This window comes from Aptenodytes patagonicus, chromosome 3 (genome assembly GCF_965638725.1).
Source record: "Aptenodytes patagonicus chromosome 3, bAptPat1.pri.cur, whole genome shotgun sequence".
Taxonomy (NCBI): Eukaryota; Metazoa; Chordata; class Aves; order Sphenisciformes; family Spheniscidae; genus Aptenodytes; species Aptenodytes patagonicus.
The window spans coordinates 100,162,364-100,184,905 of record NC_134951.1 but is presented as its reverse complement, the minus strand read 5'-3'; the positions used below and the strand labels follow the sequence as shown (position 1 = coordinate 100,184,905).

At 43.0% G+C, this 22,542-nt stretch overlaps 1 protein-coding gene across 2 annotated transcripts in view; it reads left to right on the top strand.

Annotated features, from left to right (window-relative positions):
- TTC7A (tetratricopeptide repeat domain 7A) overlaps nucleotides 1-22,542 on the top strand; it is a 181,274-nt gene that overhangs the window by 67,382 nt on the left and 91,350 nt on the right. The window contains exons 12-15 of one of the 2 annotated variants that reach the window (XM_076334401.1): nucleotides 4,588-4,705; nucleotides 7,381-7,413; nucleotides 11,252-11,309; nucleotides 17,537-17,609. In XM_076334401.1, the coding sequence (XP_076190516.1) occupies nucleotides 4,588-4,705; nucleotides 7,381-7,413; nucleotides 11,252-11,309; nucleotides 17,537-17,609 (282 nt within the window). The remainder of the gene's footprint in view (nucleotides 1-4,587; nucleotides 4,706-7,380; nucleotides 7,414-11,251; nucleotides 11,310-17,536; nucleotides 17,610-22,542) is intronic. The other variant, XM_076334402.1, reaches the window with a different exon arrangement.

Genomic DNA, 22,542 nt, shown 5'->3' with positions numbered 1-22,542 from the left:
TCTAAATCCATGCTGGTGGGAACTGCAGCTCCCACTTACAGTCCTGGAGGGTGTTGATTCAGTGGGGTAGGGCTTGAGCTTTTCTAAAAACAAGCTGGGTGGCAATTGGAAACCAGCTGGGTGGCGATAGGCCAGGGGACAGCACCTGCTGTTCCCCACTCCCTTGTTAGTATGCCCCTGGGCTTGGCTCGAGCACACACCAAAACCTGCGGTCAAATAACAAGGGTGGCTGGAATCAGCCACTCTCTGTTTCAAGTAAAACATCCCTCAGGGTTACGCAGCTGACAACTGTTCCTTTTCCATCAAAGATGATGGAGGGGGTGGAAGGAGGGGGGGGGGGGGGGGGGGGGGGGGGCAGAACAAACCCAATCCTACAGTATTACAATCTTACTGATGTCAGCTCACAGTTTGGCAGCCTGTCTCTTTCCAGGTGTGTGCTTGTTTCTGGTGTGGTGGAGAGGTTGCTTAGCTAGTGCTTCCAGGTGCCTCCTGACAGTTTATACAGCTTGAGTTCAAAATACAAAACGTTCCTTTTAGGTTCTTTTTAGGTTTTAGGTTGTTTTTCCTCCACACCTGCTTTCTGAGCTTTCTTCCATGCAGGTCTCGAGGTAGGGAACCTCTCCCCGCAACCTGTGGTGCAGCCCTTCTCTCCACCAGCTACTCAGTGCAAAGTATGCAGAAGAATGTAAGAACAGTAAGGGCCAAATTGGAGGTATATCTGTGTGGCTTTGAGACTTTGTTTTTTGCTTGCTTCTGGGAGAATAACAAGTAGTGATTCTAAGGAAACTGAATTCAAGCTGTTACCGGCGCTCTTGATGCCCAAAGAAATATCTTTTCCGTGGCGTTGGGAGCTGCTATTGGCGCTGCTAGTGACCAGGTAACACCAGTATGCTGTGCATTTCCTAATCACAAACTGATGCTGTGCCATGCCTGCTGTGGGGGAGGACATGTGGCATTCTGTGGCTTAGAGCTTACTAGCAAGGGCCTATAAGTTGCAACAAGAAGTTTTGATCCATGGTCCTTGCCCTTCCAATGCAGTGTTGTGTCACCTTAAGATTGGAGTCCTCCTCTGAAGTGAATGAACCATTTAGGATCCCTTCATATTGAGGCTGGCCCCTGGCTGTGCAGTAGGAGTAGGAATGGACATCTTGATTCTCCTGATAAGCTTTCTGCCACTTAGCTCACTTCTGTGTACCTCAAGCTCACAACTTCTTGGAGTCCCATAGGGTGAGACTTCACATACCCAACACCACATGGAGAGAGGAGAAAGGGGGAGCAGCTCCTGCTGCAGCTGGGAATGGTTGTATCTGGTGGGACTCCAGAGGGGTTGATGCCTCATTTGGAGGCCTTCCCCCCTCCCTTTCCTGTTGCTACAGCATAGAGTGGAGACATCTCACATGCTTAAGGACCCCCACAGACACAGCTTTACGGGCAGATCACAGCTCAGGCTCACTGGTCCCTCTCTCAGGTGTATGGAGAGGGAGTTTTCATCCGGACTGCAATCCAGTAGTCCTTGCAATTTAGTTGGTAGCCCCAAGTATGCCCCAAGGGGGTTATTCCTGTTTCAGTTAGTAGTTTCCAGATTCATAGTTGACTAGGCAATCGGCAAGACTGATGCACTGGAGAGTTGAAACCTCACAGTGGGTGACATGAGTAAAAGGTTTGGCTTTTCACACTTGCCCAGAATGACTGAAGAGTAGGAGAATGGGAGAAGAGGGGGCAGATAGCAGCCACACCAGGGCTGGCAGGGGAAGTGTCTGAGTGCTGTAAGAAGAAAAAGTAAATATTCTCATAAAAAACTTATTTTCAAAGCAGCCTTCAGCTGACCCAAGTTTGCATTCATGAGAATCTTTGTGACTGGTCAAAGTCCCATTAGTGTTTAGTACGAATAAATGTTTACAAGAATGTTTGTGCTAGAAGTGCTCTTTCAGCCATTTTGAAAAGCTGTGTCTTTAACTATTCATACAGTAGATTAATCTGACACAGGTGGCCCTGGATAACTGGCAGGCAAGAAAGTTGAATGGTGTGCTGCTGATTTATGCAGCGTAGGCCATCAGAGACTGGAAACACCATCAGGTGACCATTCAGAGAAACAATGGAGTAAAATCTGTCCAATTTTAAATGTCTCCATTTCAACTCCAAACCTTTCATTTAATCTCTTTTTTTCATACACTCTACCCACCCCTACCCTTGTTTGCTGGTCACTAGAATTCCTTGTATAGCTCTTTTCTTCATGTAATGGAGACTTCTTGGACGAAAGTGTGTGTGGGGAGAAGAGGAGAAACAATGAAGAAAGAGAGTGGGAATGTAGCTGTTTATGGTGGCAAAAGAGGTGCATAATTAATTTTCTGGCTGCAGAGATTTCATGTCTTACATAAAAGTTCCTGAGAGATGAAGAATTCAGTTATTGTTTCATGGGAAGGGTTTTTTTGTTTGTTTTGGGGTTGGTTTTTTTCTGTGTGGCAAGTCATGGGACATTTTCTTCTTCCATTGTCCTAGGCTCTGGTCCAGAACACACTTCAATATGTGGCAGGGAAGTCAGTAGGACTACTGACAGGATTAAGAAATCTCCTGGAACAAATTCGTCTTCCTTTAAACTCTGATCACATCAGGGTCTCACCTGAGCATCATTGAAGTCAGTAGGACTATTTCCAGTGTTTTCAGTAGACTTTGGCTTACGCCGTTAAAGGCAGTCCTTGCAATTTAGTTGGTAGCCCCAAGTATGCCCCAACGGATTATTCCTGTTTCAGTTAGTAGCTTCTAGATTCATAGTTGACTAGGCAATCAGCAAGACTATAATGCTTTCATAGTGCTTTCAGGGAAGAGTTTGATAAAATATACGTTGGTTATCGGGCTGACTGATCTGAGGTTTCAGAAACTTGGGAATTAGTGGTCTACATCTAGTTTGAATTGTATGGCCTCAGGGAGCTGTACAAGTGAGGAAGAGACCCAGGCAGTAGAGATTGCTTCTTCACCTGCACTTTTCAGCCTTTCTTCATGCTTAATTAGTAGTAAATCTTTTCTTATGTTTGATATCATCTAATAAATACCAGCTCCTTTGTTTATGATGCTGTTAGTTAATGTTGTCATGTGAATGTCTTCAAGTGATGTAACTAGGAGGCCCACTGACAGGATAGTATATCAAGTCAAGTAGATTCTGTTCATAGGTAGCATATCAACAGATCACTGCAGAAGGGAAGTTTCTGGTCTGCTGGTACATTTTGATTCCAGTTCATTACGGGTGGCTCCTTTTAGATGTTAAAGAACTATGAGGTGCTGAAGTCTGACAAAGGTGAGTGTTAAGAGAGTGCGTTTCAGTTAGGTCTGCAGTACTTGCATCTGAAACAGCTGGATTTCAAACAAAAATGTATTTCCTCAAAATTAAACAACCCCATCCCAGAAAGTCAGCTGTCATGTAATAAAAGTTTCCAAAAGGAGGATTTTTCGGATAGTGTAATGGTGTCTGGTTCTTGATTAGGGATGACTCTGATTATGGTTGACAAGATCTGCAGACTATCTTCTACAGAAATGAGGTCTTTTGTAGGCTCTGTGTCTTTCAAGCATTACTTACAGCTTTTGCCTGTATCTCTCCAACTTACACCTTTCCAGATATGTACAGTCTACAGGCCTTAGTCTTTTCTACTTATAATGGGTGAGTGATGTTAATGAGAGTTTAGGGTTAGAAATGAGGAACACTCTGTAATAAAATATTCAAATAATCTTTTGTTTAAGATTATCGTTAACTCAGATTTTAAAGATACTAAAGCTTTATATTTTCATTAGACTTAGATCTGTGTGTGGTCAGCTGGAAAGGAAGGTTGGGGGAGCAGTCTGTGCTGTAGTAGAAGAGACCAACTTACGTATTTCACCATTTTGGAGGCTGATCCTGAGAGGTTGTGACTACTTTCTCTTCCCATGACAATCTGTAATATCAAATGTAATTTCAAGGAAATTGTGTCTTTGTGGAAGATGCAAAACGTGGCTAGTGCAGCATGAGTTGCTAAGGTAATGTGGTATTTCAGATCAAAATTTGTGTCCTGAATTTGCTGCCTCCTTCTTGTGGCAGCAGAACTGCAAGCAGCAGCTGAACTTGGCTTGCAGTGAGGTGCTTTTTTGTTTTACTCTTGTAATGTTTTAAAAGGAAGTAAAATTTGCTAAGGCTTAAAAACATCGTAGAGCAAAACTAGATGGTCTTCCTGTGAAGGAAGAAACTTGTTAGACCTTCCAATGTACTGCTAGGATAGTAGAGAAGCAGTCAGTTGGTCCAACGTTTGTATTTATGGTTGCATGATTGAAGCGTGCCTGAAGGGAAATACAAAAATAAGATAGCATCCTTCATTAACGTTAAACATCTGGAAATAATTTGGGGTGGATGCTTAAAACAAAATTTTTCTCAAAACTGTGCATGCGCACCGAGGTCTGCTAATCTGACCTTCTACGTCCTCCTTTCTATGAGTGTTTACTGTGATCACTGAAAGCCCTTGTATGAATGGCTCTCAGATCACTCACAGGTAAGTTTAATGGGATAATCTTATTGAAGCAAGTATAGAGGAAATGCCTGTAAGTCTCAATCTACCTCTTTTGCAGCTGGAAGAAGGAGAATACTTTGCTAAAATGGTGATAGACCTGGGTGAGGACGCTGGAGAGTCCCTAGCAAAGGGTTACCTGGCACTGGGCCTGACATACAGTCTTCAAGCTACTGATGGTGAGTTATCCTGTTTGTCAAGTAAGTTGTATGGAGAGCATCTGTTCAAAGTCTTCATGCAAGCAATGGAAATTTATTAGAAACTGCTTTTAGTACTGACTGGACATGAAAAACAATCAGATTGCAAGACAGATGGGGACTGTTCACTTGCTCAGAGAACTGTCTTCTGTGGTAATAAAAGTGAAGTTTTTAGGTAAAGGAAGAAATGCAAATCATTACTTAAGAGATGATAATCTGACTGTAGCCAACAGTGTGCTTGGTGTGCTTTACTTGAATATTTGTAATACATTTCTTTCATTAGTTGTTCATTTGTTGTTTACACAACAAAAATTCAAACTTCCCATGTATTTTCATGTTTTTGTCACCCACTCGTAAATCACATAAAGAAATACAATCCAGGAACTGGAGTCAGGAATGCCTGACTTCAGTTCCTGGTGTGATACTGATTCCCCACAGAGATTCAACCTCTTTGTGATGTCGTTTCTTTTCTCTGCTTAAAAGTAAACGATAAAAATATCTACCTTACTGGTACGTGTGGATGTTGACTAGATACAGACTACTGAATGTAAGAAGTATTTTATTTTAATGCTGCTTGCTTGGGTTTTGAATGACGAGACAAATGGGCTCCTGCAGATTTGGTGCTTGGTAGCCAGAAGGGCTTGAAGTCCCAGTGTTTGGGAGAGTTCTAGCTCTGACCTTCATCAAGCTCACAGGTGGGAACAGTCTTTGTTTCTTCTATGACTTCTAACATAGGTAGAAGGCTTTCTAACATAGTTTCTTTGAATAATGGCTGAGCTAGTGTGTTTCCTAATCAATTTGGCAGTCCTGCCTACATACAAGCAATGGCTTTTCTGTCACATGGGTCCCATAGAAACGAATCAACTTCTTCCAGCAAATGAGCCTGAAACAAAGCTAAAATGACTGTATGGTATCACAGAAGTATGCTGGCCTTGCAGGTTACACCAGAATTCTGCAAGGCATGTGTATGAGGAAGTGGCTTGTGCTCTTCAGTAGTGCAAGTCGGTGTATTTTTTCAGCTAGCCGTATCTGATCAGCTGTTCTGAGAACTGTTTTCCAACATGAAGGCTAACAGGCACTGTAGCTCTCTTCAGTTCTACATTTCTCTGCCTCAGAATAGCTCCCCCTAGAAAGTTCGTGTCAAGAAACATATGTCCTTCCTAGCCTGAACTTTCTCATATATATATTTATTTTTAAGTTCATTAAACATTGAGTTCTGCTTAACAGCCTAGCTTTTTAGGGCATTTTGCCTAGATTTTGTTTAAACTGTCCCTAAACTATACAAGATCCCAGAGACTATTTTCAGAGATAGGTTTTCTATGTTAGCCCATTACGATCTATTTGTTATCGTCAGTATGGAAAGAAGGTGGTTTCTAAAGAATGGAGTTGTAAAGGCATGTGCTGTACTCTGGCTCTAAAAATACTTTTGTGCAGCAAAATGCGAGTTGGAAACTCTTCTTCTGGAAGAGGAGCCTTCTCTGAGTTTTCAAGAGATTAGTTCAGATGTTGTAATGTGTCCTTTTTAATGTAAAAGAAACAGTCTTCACAACAACTGCCTTGGATTTTGGTTTTTTCCAGATTAGCATCTGATTTATGTTGCAAAACAGTGGAATATCTGCCTTCTCCTCATATCTCTAGCCTTTAAGTCAATAGGGCCAGTCATTCAGTTATTTGAGGGAAATCTGAAGAGTATATTTCCATCTTTCAGGTTATATTTTGATGAAATGGATTAAGTCCTTCAAAAGCATACTTATGATGATCATGAATATGGAACATTTTACGAGAAAATGTCAAATTTGCACTAACAAGACATTTTTCATTAGCATCGTTAAAATAGCTTATCACAGTGAGGAAGCCAGAGTAGAACATGCTGAAAGGAAGATAGCAACTCCCCTATATAATCCTGCCTCATACTGTCAATGTTGTTTATCATTGTGTTTATACCAGTTCATAGTGACATATGCAGACACACAGTCAAACATCTATATATATATATGATTTCCATAACTTTCCACTTGAGCTGAGTTTCAATGAGTCAGCATTTTCAACGGTAGCTAAGTGTTTCAGAGGCATTTGACCAGTTGCCTTCTAAAGCTTACAGCATTACATCAAGATGCCTTCCATCCAAGGTTAGGCTTTCTTATTTAATATATCCTTTTAGTAAATATTTCTCCTCCTGTGTGACAAAGGCAGCGAGGAGCTGTATTAAAGCCTTTTCTTTGTGACCTGCAAAAAGCACTTGCTAAAAAGCAGAGTCAGAAGAGAGAATCCTACTGAATGACAATTCAAAGAACTTGTGGGAGCATTTGATAAAAAGTCACTTTACAACTAATAGATTTACTCCTGGATGAAATAAGACTTCCTGAAACTTATGCTGGGTAGCAGTATGTGTAGCTTCCTTGTTCTTAATGTCTAATTACATGTTTCTTGAAATAAGTCTCATTGAAGTAGCTGAAAGATGTGTCCTCAGAGGAAGTCATTGCCACTTTTGCCTCACTCTCAGAAGCGCAAATCTCTTGTTCATACAGAATGTCTATTGCTATGCTAAACTTTCTGCAGATCTGTTCCCAATGGGTCAATGTCAACAGCAAACCTTTCTCTTCCTCTTGTAGTTCCAGTTTTGACATAAGCTGTATTGTCAACTTTGCCTCCCTTAGGTCTGGTGAAGAATCCATTGAAGACAGGGGAAGGTGAGATAAATTTAACAAAGGCTAAAGAGGAAAGACCAGGTTGAGAATGCATTGTGAAATACAAGTGCTTTTTTTATCTAACATCACCACCTCACATCTTGTGAAATCTTTGTAGATTTAACAGACCCTCACTCTTTTCAGAGACAAGAGAGCATGCTGTATCTCTCTTTTCATTTACAATTTTGGTATAAGGCCATGGATCAGGGACTGAATTGGAAACTTTTTCTATCAGTCCTTGTGGATTTTATCAATAATCAGTATACTGACAGCACTGGTTAATGTTTAAAAAAAAAAAAAAAATTTAGTCATTGCTTCTTAGTGAACAAACCCATCATTTTTGCTTCTGGAGAGAACAGTCAACACATGCAATCTTACATATTATTAAGTATAATTCTGGGTGCTAAAACGGTACACCTTGCCATATTAGATGTCTTAACACAAGGGAATGTTTTTTGAAACCCATTGATATGTGCAAAAGGGTGCATGCACACTGGTGTTTTAGTTTGGATCAGAAATGTATTTTTGAAGTCCATCTCTCCATCATCCCCACTTCTTATGTTGTGATGCACATAATGGAACAGTTTTGCACAACACAAACTGAATTCTTTCCTATAAAACTAATGTGCTACATAAATAGACCTGATTATGCTGCAGCTGCTAATGGGTGTTCAGTCCGTGGGACAAGACTAGAACTAGACCCCGTCCCTGTGTTTGTAGTGTTGATGCTGATCCTCAGCATTGTTTCACTCCATGCATTCACACCTACTGTGCCGTACCTGCTTACTAACACAGAACTTGCCCTCCTCTGTTTTCAAATGTGACTTTAGAGCTTTGTATTTAGGTACCAAAATGTTGCTGAAGATCCTGTTGACTTTTGGTAAGGCTTAAGCTCCTTTAAAAACCCAGAGTGCTTTAGAAAATAAATCCTGGGCTCCTGAGGTGGCATTTGCAAAAGTACTGTGTTTTACAGGAATAACTGCTGAAGTTTCAGAAACTTAAACTCCCCTAGCTCTCTGCCTTACTGTGGTCAGACTGCTTTGCAGGTTATTTTAATCTAAGTAATAAGTCATAACTGTGTTTTAGTTGGTAGAACTGCAGCAGCCATGCTCGCAGTGGGTAAAGTTGGGTAGAGGCTGAAGAATTCATTAGTGCTGTCAACCTTAGAGAATGGAGCACAACTTCTAGAAGTGTAGTCAGACCCAGCTAATTCTGTCTCCTTGGTGCAAGCTTTTTTTTTGTCTGAAGTGAGAGCTTTTCAGTGATACAAGCGGGTTGCGGTGATGATGACTTCTTTGAATAATTCCGGGGCTAGGGCATCTGTAACATCTCTGGGCAACCTGTTCCAGTGCCTCACCACCTTCATAGTGAAGAATTTCTTCCTTATATCTAATCTAAATCTTCTCTCTTTCAGTTTAAAACCATTACCCCTTGTCCTATCACTACAGGCCCTGGTAAAAAAACCTCTCTCAGTCTTTCTTACAAGCCGCCTTTAAGTATTGAAAGGCTGCAATAAGGTCTCCCCAGAGCCTTCTCCTCTCCAGGCTGAACAACCCCAACTCTCTCAGCCTTTCTCCATAGGAGAGGTGTTCCATATCCCTCTTAACCATTTTCGTGGCCTCTTCTGGACCCACTCAAACAGGTCCGTGTCAGTCTTGTACTGGGGGCCCCAGAGCTGAACCCAGTACTGCAGGTGGGGTCTCATGAGAGCAGAGGGGGAAAATCACCTCCCTTGACCTGATGGCCAAGCTTCTTCTTATGCATCCCTCCCAAAATCACTTTTTATTGCCTTTTTTGTAATTTATCTCCTTTAGCTGTAAAGGCCCTGTAAATGGCATGGTTAACTCGCAGCATCAGTGCTCAGTATTGTCAGACACGAATGTCAATGTGTTTATCCAAGGCAGACACAAATCTAGAGTCGGACAACCAGTTTTCCAACTTAGTTGTAGCTGAAGATGCAGTTCGTATTGTGGGAAGTGGGACTCACATGCTGTTTCCCAGTAGTGCACAGGCAAAGCTGACTAGTTGTAATCACTTCATTTCCATAACATATTTTGTGCTCAGAATTTCTGGCTACAAGCTGAACATCAGTCAAATGTCTTACCACGTGGAACCTAAAAGTTCTCTTAGCTTTTCCATTTGATGGTTATTTGGGGGGGCAAATAGTAACATTTCTTTCAGTCTTCCTCATTGTGTGGCATCTCCAGAACTGCTCTGTAACTTACATAAGGAATCTTGTAGTTTCCATGAGAAACAGAATCTGATATATTTTTCTGGATGAATGTTTATAGCTATGATCAAATCCTTTCCAATGTCTCCTCAAGCATTTTTATGTTTACATCAATCTTGAATATTTTAATTTTTTTCTAAATTTTCCTCCTCTGTTACCTTTTTCCAGTATTTGACAATGGACCTGAATACTCAATTTAAGACTATTGAGAGTGAAGTATTTCCAGCTACTTCTAATAAATGCTGCATTTTGCATGGAAGTCCACGTCTTCAAATTTATTCTTTAAACTGCAGGTTTTTTTGTTCAGTTTTTACTACTTGGAGTAGATTTTGTGGCATAAGCAATTTTTAATCTTTGTGATCTGGGAAATCCTGAAGATTGCTGTTCCTCCCAAATGAACCTGGTGTTTTGAAGAACTGTTGGAAAATGTGGGAATAAAAAAGGTCTGATCACTATAACTACTTTGGCAAAATAGATTACTTTTAAAGTTTCACTCACTAGTGTGTTGCAGAATCCAAAGAATCTGATTACCTTTGTACATCTTGTAGAAGACAACTCTTTCCTCTTAACTTTTAAGAATACTTGAATTTTATCTGGTTTTGTTGCTTAAGTATATACTACTTACTAACTTTCTGTTCTGAAACTTACACTGACTTGATGTATGAAGTCAAATATTTTCATAGGTGGATGTTTGCTGATGGATTAACTACTCAGCACTTCTTTGTGCTGTTGATCAGTAGCTCTAAAATTCAGGATAGGCAGAACAAGAAACAACTGCTATGCAAAATTTGAAAACTAAGAACCAGAACAAGACAGCCAATGTACTTCTGAAAATTACCGCTAGCTTTCCAGATATTTTGGATCTGAGAAAGCTGTGCTTCTCTAAGCTCTTCCTCCATTCCCCTTGCTCGTGATGATGATGATGATATCTTATGATACCCTGGCATAACAAGAACTTGATTCTTTTCCTTTTATGGTTTTGTCTAGGAATTAATTCACACATCGAGAAGTGAGCGTGGTGGGCAGGATCCTTTAGTCAAGCAATTAGAGGCACCAAGGAGGGCATTAGTGGCTAATGCCACACCTGAAGTAGCCTGAAAGTCTGTTGTGGTCTCGAGGGAGGTGGTGTGTTGTCAAGGGTTTTGTCATAGAGCTGTACATTTGGCTCCTGGTGTTCCCTGTTCAACCTGCAACACCCTCCTACATGAAGATGGTGGTGGAGACGGTCTGTATCTGAGTCAGAATATGCTGTTAGTTACTGCTTTTAGCATATATACCAGCCTGGCAGAGGGCCTGTTATGCTCTTAGTATCTAGTTAGCATATGTCCCCTTCTCTCCCAGTGGCATATGTAAATAAAAAATGCTTCAGCAGTTCAGACAAGGGAGTTGGAAGAGTCTTTAATGAAAATGAAATTGAGAATTCAGGTTAAAATACTGGGTTTGTGCTGTTCTTTAAAAACAAAATGGCATGTTTACCAGCCATGAACATATGCACCACCAGATTTCCAGTTTTTATGCTCCCAGTTTGAAATACTCTGTGCATGTGTAACTATTTATTTAATCTGAAACATTGAATTCAACTCTTAAATGGCATTGTATCTTGTCCTACAGCTACTCTGAAGGGCACTCAGGATGAATTAAACAAGAAAGCACTTCAGACTTTGGAGAGGTGAGTAGGAATCTTGCGGATACTTCCATAGTATTTCTTTGTTTTTAATGTTGTTCTTTTTCTTCTGCGTAAGGCTTCCTTGCCTGAAAATTTAAAAAACAGTTCAGTAGATTTCAGCAATAGTCTGTCAAAACCATGCCTGTGATGGCTAAATGCAGTGATTATTTGGTTGAATATCCAAGATAAGAGTACCTGTTCTGCCACTAAACAGAAATAACCTTAGCCCCAAATTAGCTGCAGTGAGATCTACAGTGCTGGGAGATGCAGCTTCCTCACATGATGCCAGCAGGCAAATGTGGAAAGCTAGTTTTGTCTCCATTCCTGTGTGAAGCGGGCTTAAACTCCTATTCCCCTCGCGGTGGAAAGTACCTTCACCAACAGGATGTAGGCTGCTATGGGGTGACCTGGCATCAGTGCACTTACCGGGGAGGGGATGATTGCTGTCCTAATGAGTGTTTACATGAGCTGTTGTACAAAAAGGGGGCTACGGAGCTAGTGGTACAAAGCAGTCACCACTCACCTGTTCTTCACCACTGTATTTTTTGCGGGAGTCTGATCATAGAATCATAGAATAGTTTGGGTTGGAAGGGACCTCTAAAGGTCACCTGGCCCAACCCCCCTGCCGTGGGCAGGGACATCTTCAACTAGATCAGGTTGCTCAGAGCCCCGTCCAACCTGACCTCGAATGTTTCCAGGGACAGGGCATCCACCACCTCTCTGGGCAACCCCTACCAGTGTTTCACCACCCTCAGCGTAAAAAATTTCTTCCTTCTATCTAGTCTCAGTCTACCCCCCTTTAGTTTAAAGCCATTCCCCCTTGTCCTGTCGCAACAGGCCCTGCTAAAAAGTCTGCCCCCACCTTTTTTATAAGCCCCCTTTAAGTACTGATAGGCTGCAAGAAGGTCTCCCTGAAGCCTTCTCTTCTCTAGGCTCAACAACCCCAACTCTCTGAGCATTTCTTCATAGGGGAGGTGTTCCATCCCCCTGACCATTTTCGTGGCCTCTTCTGGACCCGCTCCAACAGGTCCGTGTCTTTCTTATGCTGAGGGCTCCAGAGCTGGACACAGTACTCCAGGGTGGGGTCTGACCAGAGCAGAGTAGAGGGGCAGAATCACCTCCCTCCACCTGCTGGCCACGCTTCTTTGGATGCAGCCCAGGATACAGTTGGCCTTCTGGGCTGCGAGCGCACATTGCTGGCTCATGTCCAGGTTTTCATCCACCAGTACCCCCAAGTCCTTCTCGGCAGGGCTGCTCTCAATCCCTTCATCCCCCAGCCTGTATTGATACTGGGGGCTGCCCCGACCCAGGGGGGTGCAGGACCTTGCCCTTGGCCTTGTTAAACCTCATGAGGTTCACACAGACCCACTTCTCCAGCTTGTCCAGGTCCCTCTGGATGGCATCCCGTCCCTCTGGCGTGTCGACCCCACCACTCAGCTTGGTGTCATCTGCAAACTTGCTGAGGGTGCACTTGATCCCACTGCCTATGTCACTGATGAAGATATTAAACAGTCCCGGTCCCAATATGGACCCCTGTGGGACGCCACTCATCACCAACCTCCATCTGGACATTGAGCCGTTGACCACTACCCTCTGGATGCGACCATCTAACCAATTCCTCACCCACCGGACAGTCCACCCATCAAATCCATACCTCTCCAGTTTAGAGGGAAGGATGTTGTGGGGGACTGCGTCAAAGGACTTACAGAGGTCCAGATAGACGACATCTGTAGCCCTTCCCGTGTCCACTGATGTAGTCACCCCATCATCGAAGGCCACTAGGTTAGTCAGGCAGGACTTGCCCTTGGTGAAGCCATGCTGGCTGTCTCCAATCACCTGCCTGTCCTCCATGTGCCTTAGCGTAGCTTCCAGGAGGATCTGTTCCATGATCTTCCCAGGCACAGAGGTGAGACTGACTGGCCTGTAGTTCCCCAGGTCTTCCTTTTTTCCCTTTTGAAAAACGGGGGTTATGTTTCCCCTTTTCCAGTCAGTGGGAACTTCACCGGACTGCCACCACTTCTCAAATATGATGGATAGTGGCTTAGCAACTTCATCCACCAGTTCCTTCAGGACCCGCGGATGGATCTCATCGGGTCCCATGGACTTGTGCACCTTCCGGTGCCTTAGATGGTCTCGAACCTGATGTTCTCCCACAGTGGGCAGCTCTTCATTCTCCCAGTCCCCGCCTTTGCCTTCTGTGGCTTGGGTGGTGAGGCTCAAGCACTTGCCAGTGAAGACTGAGGCAAAAAAGTCACCGAGTACCTCCACCTTCTCCGTGTCCTGGGTAACCAGGTCTCCTATTTCATTCCAGAGAGGGCCCACATTTTCCCTCGTCTTCCTTTTATCCCTGACGTACCTATAGAATCTTTTCTTGTTGCCCTTGATGTCCCTGGCCAGATTTAATTCTCTCAGGGCTTTAGCTTTCCTAGCCTGATCCCTGGCTGCTCAGACAATGTCTCTGTATTCCTCCCAGGCTACTTGTCCTTGCTTCCACCCTCTGTAGGCTTCCTTTTTGTGTTTGAGTTTGTCCAGGAGCTCCTTGTTCATCCATGCAGGCCTCCTGGCATTCTTGCCTGACTTCCTCTTTGTTGGGACGCATCGCTCCTGAGCTTGAAGGAGGTGATCCTTGAATATTACCCAGCTTTCTTGGGCCCCTCTTCCCTCCAGGGCTTTGTCCCATGGCACTCTACCAAGCAGATCCCTGAAGAGGCCAAAGTCTGCTCTCCTGAAGTCCAGGGTAGTGAGCTTGCTGTGCACCCTCCTTGGTGCCCTAAGGATCTTGAACTCCACCATTTTGTGGTGACTGCAGCCCAGGCTGCCCTTGAGCTTCACATTCCCCACCAGCCCCTCCTTGTTGGTGAGAACAAGGTCCAGCATAGCACCTCTCCTCGTTGGCTCCTCTACCACTTGGAGAAGGAAGTTACCATCGACGCATTCCAGGAACCTCCCAGATTGCTTATGCCCTGCCGTGTTGTCCCTCCAACAGATGTTGGGGTGGTTGAAGTCCCCCACGAGGACCAGGGCTTGTGAGCATGAGGCTGCTCCTATCTGTCTGTAGAGGGCCTCATCTGCTCGGTTCTTCCTGGTCAGGTTGCCTGTAGCAGACCCCCACTGTAACGTCGCCTGTCCCTGCCTTCCCTTTAATCCTGATGCACAAGCTCTCGGTCGGCTCCTCATCCATCCCCAGGCAGAGCTCCATGCACTCCAGCTGGTCATTGACATAGAGGGTGACACCCCCTCCTCGCGTCCCCTGCCTGTCCTTCCTAAAGAGCCTGTATCCCTCCATCCCAACACTCCAATCATAGGAGCCATCCCACCACGTCTCCGTGATGCCAATAAGGTCGTAGCCCTGCAGGCGTGCCCACGTCTCGAACTCCTCTTGTTTATTCCCCATGCTACGTGCATTTGCATAGAGGCATTTAAGTTGGGCCCCTGATGAAGCTGTCTTACTGGCTGGAGTTCCTTTGTGCTGATCCGATGGCTCTGCCCTGAAACTATCTGTGAATTAAACTCCTCTGCAACTACTGTTACCTCAAGTAAAACTGCTTGGATTAAAAACCCTTTTTGTCAGTTCTGTTGTGGTAGAGAGGTGAGGTGTGAGCTTCCTGACCCTGTTACGACTAAGTTACACCACCCAAAATACACTAGGTGGTGTTTGAGCAGTTAGCATTGTAAATGTAGATGCCTACACACTTTGGATAGCAACTAAATGGAAACTTACATGGTCTAAGTCTTGGGCTGAAGTATCTAATTCTGGTTTGGTGTGGTCATAAATACATTACAAAAGTGGTATCTCAAAGTACAGATGTAGCAGGTTGAACATGTTAGTGGATCTTAGCTGTTTTTCTGATGCTGATCAAGGAGTCGTCCAGCATGTTTGTCTTCCACTGGTTTTGCAGTGGTTGCAAGAGCATGTAGTAAGCTGAAACCACAGATGTCATTCTGTATATTTACCCTATGGAGATCTGAAAGATAAAATTTTAAAAAGCCATTTACTCGGTCACTTTTTAGATCAGGAGTATACTTTGGGTCGCACTAGTTCCTGGACTCCAATGTAATACTTCACTACTGCCCAATTTTGATGTAATTGCAGTGCTGCAGTGCTTTTTTAAACTGCATTTATTTTTATCCTTTGACCTTTCGCGCTGGCTGTGGCTTGTTTTCATGGTATCTAACTCGAGCTAGGAAGCAGACAAGCTTCTACCCAAACATTAGGTACTCAAACTTCAGCCAACAGGGATGTTGTGATAGTGAGCTGGTTACTGGTGTCTTCCTAAATGCCCGAGTTCTTCTTTCTTTTTTTTCTCTTCCTTGTTTTTCCATCTGTTTTTAAAGTACATGTATGATCTCTCAGGCCATGGTTTGGCCTGTAGCCATCTTTATAAGTGGCCTTTTCAGCTGGAGGATTGGGTCAAATATTTTTCTAATACCTTTTGAGGAAACTGAACAGTAAAGTCACAACCCTTTTGTTTCTTTCCAAAAACACTGTTAATCTCTTCTCCCATACATCCATGTGAACTTTGCCCTGTTATTTATTGTTGGAGAGGCTACTGAAGGTTTCACAGGAGCTGCTTGCTAAAGAGGTGGCTCACCCTGCTCCAACAGCTTAGGGCAAAGCTGGATTCTATCTTGCACAGTCTTGTTGTTGTTGTTGTTTGAGTTTGGGGGTTCTTTTTGTTGTTTGTTCTTTTCTTTTTTTAAAGTGCGGGGAGAAATTAGTGACTTGCCTGTACTAATTGCACCTTAATGTCTTCAGCATTGCTTCAGAATCCTTGAGTGCTACCTTGACTTGCAGAGTTACAGGACACATTCCGTCCATATTAAATTAATTAGTTCTAGAGCCATTAGTTATAAAAGTCAACTCCAACAGCTTCTTGCTCACAGGCCAAGACAGCATTTGAGAGGTGGCTGCCATTAAAATGGTGTGTGGTTTGTTTCCTGAAGTAATTCTTTGATTTTTGTTTGTTTATTTGTTTGTTTATTATTAGCAAATGAATAGTTTTGCAGGGTTTTTAACCACCAGCCTTGTCAGCCTGTTGTTTCTCCCTCATAAGGACGTTAATCGTGCTCACTTTGGGTAGGGCAATGCAGGTGCAGGCTTCCCTGGTGTCCTGGAATGCAGCCCAGAAAGAGGTCAGGAACGTCAGTTGGTTATGAGGGACCTTCCTCTTCCCCATCTCTCCCATGTGAAATGACTTCCCTGTGCTGCAGAGCTAGGAGTGAGCTCTGTGGGTCAGCAAGGGGATAATCCACTGGTCCCTGGGTTGGGCTGCCAGTGTGGCATGAGCCAGTGCCCCACTTTGCTCCTAGGTTAGGTTCCCAAACCTCTGTCTTCACGTTGCCTTGGTCAATGGCTTCTCCACAGGCTAGTAAGCTCAGACTGCAGTTTCATGCTTAGCATAGTCTGAGAGGAACAGTTCTGTCTTGGTTGTCCATCCTGGTTCCCTGCCTTGCATAAGGCTGTGTGAAGGGCCTCCACATCTGGTTCTGGAGACACTGCAGCCTTCACTAGCCAAGGGATCACTGCAGTGCACGCTGTTGCCTGCTGTGGACTAGAAGGTAATACCTAAGAGGTCCAAGCTTGAGAAGTAAGGGCCTTGGTTTTGGTCCAGGCTCAGCTCCTGCCATCAAATCCTCATTCCTCCCTCAGTGTCTTCCCTTTCCAAATTAGGAGTCTAGATTAGACTAGAAGCTGCAGGGTGGAGGATGTTTTCTGTGTTTGAGCACCAGCTCACATCATGGGCTCCTGATCTTTAGTCCTCTACATGCTCATAGTCACAATAATAGCAGAAACAATTATTACTTTTTCAGTGCTAACCTAACCCTGGTCTACTGTTTGAAAAGTGGCAATAGAGGAACAAGTTAGACAACTATCTCCCTCACCTAAATTACTTAAAATAATGCTTTAATGGGTTTGTCATAAGTTAGAGCTACTTTCTCCATATGAGTTATCCAAGTTCCAAAACATTAAGTGGCATTTAATGAAGAAGCATGTAAGCTGTATAACACCCTGGCAGTTGTGTTTCTCATACTTGTTTCTGTGAGGCCAGCATTGATGTGCTTTTTGTCTAGTTTTGGTGTGTTCCCCCGTTACTGGACTAGTTTTCTGTAGGAGAGGACTGGGTTTTGTTCTGTGCTGTGTGTCTTGTATGTGACTCATGGCGAAGGAGTTCTGCAAAGTACAATCTAACAGTCACTTTTCTTTTTGTATTGTTTGGTCATCCTTAAAGAGCACGTGACTTGGCCCCGGAAGATCACCAAATCATCCTCTACCTATCACTGCAGCTGGCTCTTGTCAGACAGGTATGTGCAATAATTGGCGACCACTGAGTCATGAGAGGGTGGGAGAAGGACAGTCCAGTTGAACAAAACCCAGACTTGCTAAACAGGGTCCCTTCCTACATTGTAATCGATAACAATCAGAATGTTTGTGTAAGATATTTTTTATTATTTTTTTTAAAAAGTAATTCTATAGCACATGGAACGACCTTCCCTAGGACATGCATTCAGCTCTAACTCGTGAGCAGTGCTGTTCCCACCTGGAGCAACTTTGTCTGGGTGGGGCGAGCGAGGTGTGTTTATTCTTGTTCCCTGGGTATCATGCCGTGTCCTGCTGCACGCCACTCCAAAGGCTCTCTCATTACTGCTCGGTTCTGTATCATGCCAGATCGCATGCTCTCTGTGCTGGGGATTGGTTTATTCCATACTTGGGCACATTCGGCATTAGGCTTTGACGGGTGCTGGAGCTCTGCAGTGAGTGGGATTAGTTGGCATTTGAATGCCGCTGCAGGTGTTAACTCATAAAAATTAAGTTGATCAGAAAATACACTGTACTGCCTTTCAGAAAAACATTTGGGCTGTGCTTTATTTTTCTGTCCCTTCTTTTTATAATTGCGATGTGTTTTATTTCTCTGTCCCTTCTGTTTAAAAGCCAAAGTCTTTATTGGAACAGCCCCTATTTTTTAAATGCTTCTCTAGCTACATTTGAAATTTCATCATCATAGTTTCCTTCTTTGGCAGGCTTTCTGCTTGCTGCAGTTTTCTCTCCTTAGTCTACACTACAGAGTCAAACAGTTGGATCTTTCTTACTTTCCTGAGCTAATTAGGGGAACTGTGTTCATTAGGTTAAACTAATTGTTCCGAGAGAGCACACTCTTGATAATGTCACTTTTGTAACCCTTTCATAATGAGAGCAGTGTGTTGTGAGGAAGCCTGCAATAAGAAAGGATAATTAAAATGGCTTATTTAACTTTCTCATCTGCCTACTGGCTGCTTTATGATGCAGTTTGCTCAGGGTCTTTCATTAAAAAATATCCAGCTACCCTTCTTTCTCTCACAGCTTTTGCCTCTTAGGGAGGTTGTCTGATCTGCTGCCTCTTCTGCTTCTTGCCACGAGTAAAAGCATTACAGCTTTACAGCTGCTATCCTTAAAAATAAAATCAAGATTTTTGTGATCATTGGTTCTTTGTTGTTTTCACTGTTACTGGTCCACTGCATTTTAACTCATTACCCTTTCTTTTTCTCCAGTTGTAACCTGTCTTTACGCTGTTTTTTGTATTTCTCATTTCATCATTTCCCTTCCCTCCTGTTCTTTCCATTCAGTCTCTTGTCCTCGTGTTCACTTTCTCTTTTGTCTACCTCACCTGTGTATTTTCATCCTTGATGTTCTGCCGGTCACCCCTGCTACCATAGATGTGTGATCTAAGTGTGTTATGTAGTGTCAGCCTGACCCCTGTGATGCTGCTCTTGCTCTTCTCCATCTAGTGAGACATAAATCTTTAACGCGTGCTTGGAGAGAGAGGAGATACCTGAGACATCTTTATTTTTAGACTGCTGTAAAATATCCTACTCTTCTTTTGCCAGTTTAGTTAATGATAAACATTTGGTAATGCATTTTTAATATCCTTAATTATTTAAAGTATCTAATATATTCTCTTTCTGATTAACTGAAAGAGAAATGATACCTTTTTTTGATAGATTGCATTAACTATTGAACGTCACAGTTAGGGCTTTCATCAGGTGATGCTGAAGTACCAACAAATCAGGACATTCCTCCGCAGTAGGTTATAATAGGTACCTGAATGTTATTCTCAACAAATAGGCCTTTCTGTTTCCATAGTCAAGGTCAATAAATGAGGTAACCTTACCCAACACTGAAAAAGCTAGGTATCAGCTTGCATAGATAAGAGAACATTTTCATGGAACAAAGCAAGAGAGGCAGCTGACCGGTAGAGTGCCAAGCAAAGTTGGAGCAATTCATCTTCCTTGGAAGACTCTGTAAAATATTTTCAATAGCACTCATCTCTGTCAGCACTGGGCAAGGGAGAGGGGAAATGGAAAAGCATAAGCTTCCCTCTGACACACGATAAGGACATGACAAGAAGAGGAATGGTTATAAAAGGTTTTCTCAGAGTGGGCGGTTGAAAACCACCAGCAACCAAAATGAAAGATGACAGTGATGTGCTTCGTGCTTGTGTGTGTGTGGCTCTTTGTCTTAAAGACCACCAGAGTCACTGGGAGGACTCCAGTGACTCCTGGAGGGTCTAGGTCAGCCCCACGGTGTTTTAGGGTGGATTTTTCAGCAAAATACAGAGTAGAATACCCTCTTCTGTAAGGAGGGTCTCAATCTGGTTTTCCCCCAAAGTTCAAGTGCCATGAGGCCAAGGTCAGTATTTGCTGTAGTAGTTATCTCCACCTGCAGCACCTGGCTGGCAGCCGGACGAGCTGGTCAACAAATGAGACTTGTAACTCCCAACTCCCGGTGGCTGGTTTGGCTGCTTCTACTGTTTCTGTGGTAACAGCATTTGGATCAGCAAAAACAAGGTAGAATGAACATTTTAAAGCTCACTGATTTTAATGCTTTGCCTTGTTTTTTAGCAGGCCAGTTTCTATGGAAATTACTCTAGAGTCAGCATTCTTCTTAATTTTAAGTGCTGGTTCCCTTCTTGTTTTGGGTAGTGGTGTTGTTTTTGACCTTGAATGCCATGTAAATTGGTATCAGATACATAAAAACAACATACGGGGGTTTCATACCATTTTAATACTTGATTTGATTTGACCTTTCTTTGCATGAAAATAGGAAGGGAAAGACAGCCAGGAGCCAGCAGCTGAGAATTAGAGGTCTCACTTATCAATTTCATCTGTGGGCTGCCAACAGACCTGAAGTTTCAAGTGGCAATATCCAAAAAACACCTACCGCCTTCTGGAGTGTCTGGATGTAAAAATAAGATAAACATTGGTTAAGACACCAGAGAAAATATTTCAGCTGTTTTCTCCACAGTTTTTATTCCAGTTTCAAGAAGGTGAGACTGCTGTCTTTTCTTTGCCCCAGGAGGGGAGCTCTGTTTTAGTAGGTACTGAGAGGCCCTTCTTTCAGCGACTGCTGGATGTGGGTAGTTCTGGTCTGTGTTTCTCCCAGACCAGCTAGTGCCTCCTCTGCTGAACAGCAACATGCTGCTCTTCTGTCTAGGTCCTGGCCTAGATTCTTCTGGTGATCAAAACCAGCTTGTAGTAAGAATTAAGTAATAACTTAACTCACAGATATGTCTGCGCCTGCTTTCCTGAAGTTCTGGTGGACTGTAGCAAGTCTGTTTTCAATGGAAGCTCTTGCCAGTCAATAAGGCTTTCTCCACTCTATAATCCCCATGCTATAAAAAGAGATGGAGAGGATAGTTTTAATGGTTAATCAACTGTAACTCACAACTGATATGAAATTATAAGGCCTGAAAACTCCTCTTATGAGATCCTGTTTCATTTATCATTCTGAATACACAAGTGCATTCTACTGTTGGGAATTATTTTTAACACTCATACTGTTTTCCTTTTTATACCTACAATTGTAACATCCCAGCATTGTTTTTAAGGAAGCATATAGCATTATGGAAATAAATCATATTATATAAGAGGCAGTCTAAACAATCCATATTGTGGCATTATCTTGGTAGTGCTGCAAGATGCTATTCCTGGCTTACTGCAGTATCTTTGCTTCCATAGTCAGTGTGTTCTGCATGGCACACAGGTATATTCAGATCACGTGTGGTATATTTATTAACAGAAAGATGAATCAGAGAAGGGTAGCATCTTCTAATTGCAGGCCCTACTTGGACTTGCAGTCTGGCTGAAATGAGATTACTTTAAAGCGCAACACTTGTAGGGAATTTAAACTGGCAGCCTGCCTCTGATACAGCCCTAAAGTTTCAGGGTGCCATCTGGGCTGCCAGCTTCCATCTTTCTCATATTGCATAGTTACTTAAATAAATAAGCTGTGGCATCTGTCAATAGATTGATGATCTCTGCTTTTCAAAAGCAGTTTGTGTTGACTGCTGCCAAATATCTTGCTTTTATTGTTCTAGAAATTTAGTTTGTATTTTGTTGCACCTGGTCTGTTGCAGGTGGTTGTTTTGTATAATGCTTCCCATAAAGGAATAGAGTCTCTTCATATTATTAAAGGGTATTTTTTCTTATCTGTGTTTTGTCCACTGTTTCTAATTCTGCAGCAGTGCTGCATAGGCTACTAATGGTGTTACAGCACTAAGGAATCTTTTTGGGCTCAAATTAAACAATCAGGTGTCAAGGAAGCATGATTAACTTCCAAAAACAGCCATTGTCTGTGACTGATGGTAGTAGAGGGAAGCACTGAAATGAGGTGTAATCATTGCAAGCCCTATGCTACAGAACAGGGGAAAATTAGTTTAGATTACGTCTATTACAACAGTATGTGACTGCCTGTTCAGCAGGCACAGGTTTGCAGGAACGACCACAACTGACTTACTTTTGTGCTGCTTTATTTTGTGTATGTTGCAACAGAGTCAGAGAGCTTCTTTGATAGATGGCCTCTGTTAGGGGTATTGTGTGACTGTCGGACATTTGCACATATAAAGCAAAGTCTCAGTGACTTAGTTTGCACGTTCACGTGCAAGTAAGGTCAAGTATCCTTACAATTTTGAAATCCCTCAGTAAAGACACTAGTTGCAAGTATTATTCTTTGTCTGATTCATACTAGCAAATTAGGATCACCTTCCCAAGTCTTTGAATAGAATCATAGAATAGTTGAGTTTGGAGGGGACCTCTGGAGATCACTTAGGTCAATCCCTGCTCAAAGCAGGGTCAGCTGGAACAGGTTGCTCAAAGCCCCCTCCAGTTTGGTTTACAGATTTTCTTTTTCTTCTAATGAACTTATTTTTCCCCAGACTTGGAATTTCTTTATGACTACTTGTGCAGGTCTGAGACAGAGGAA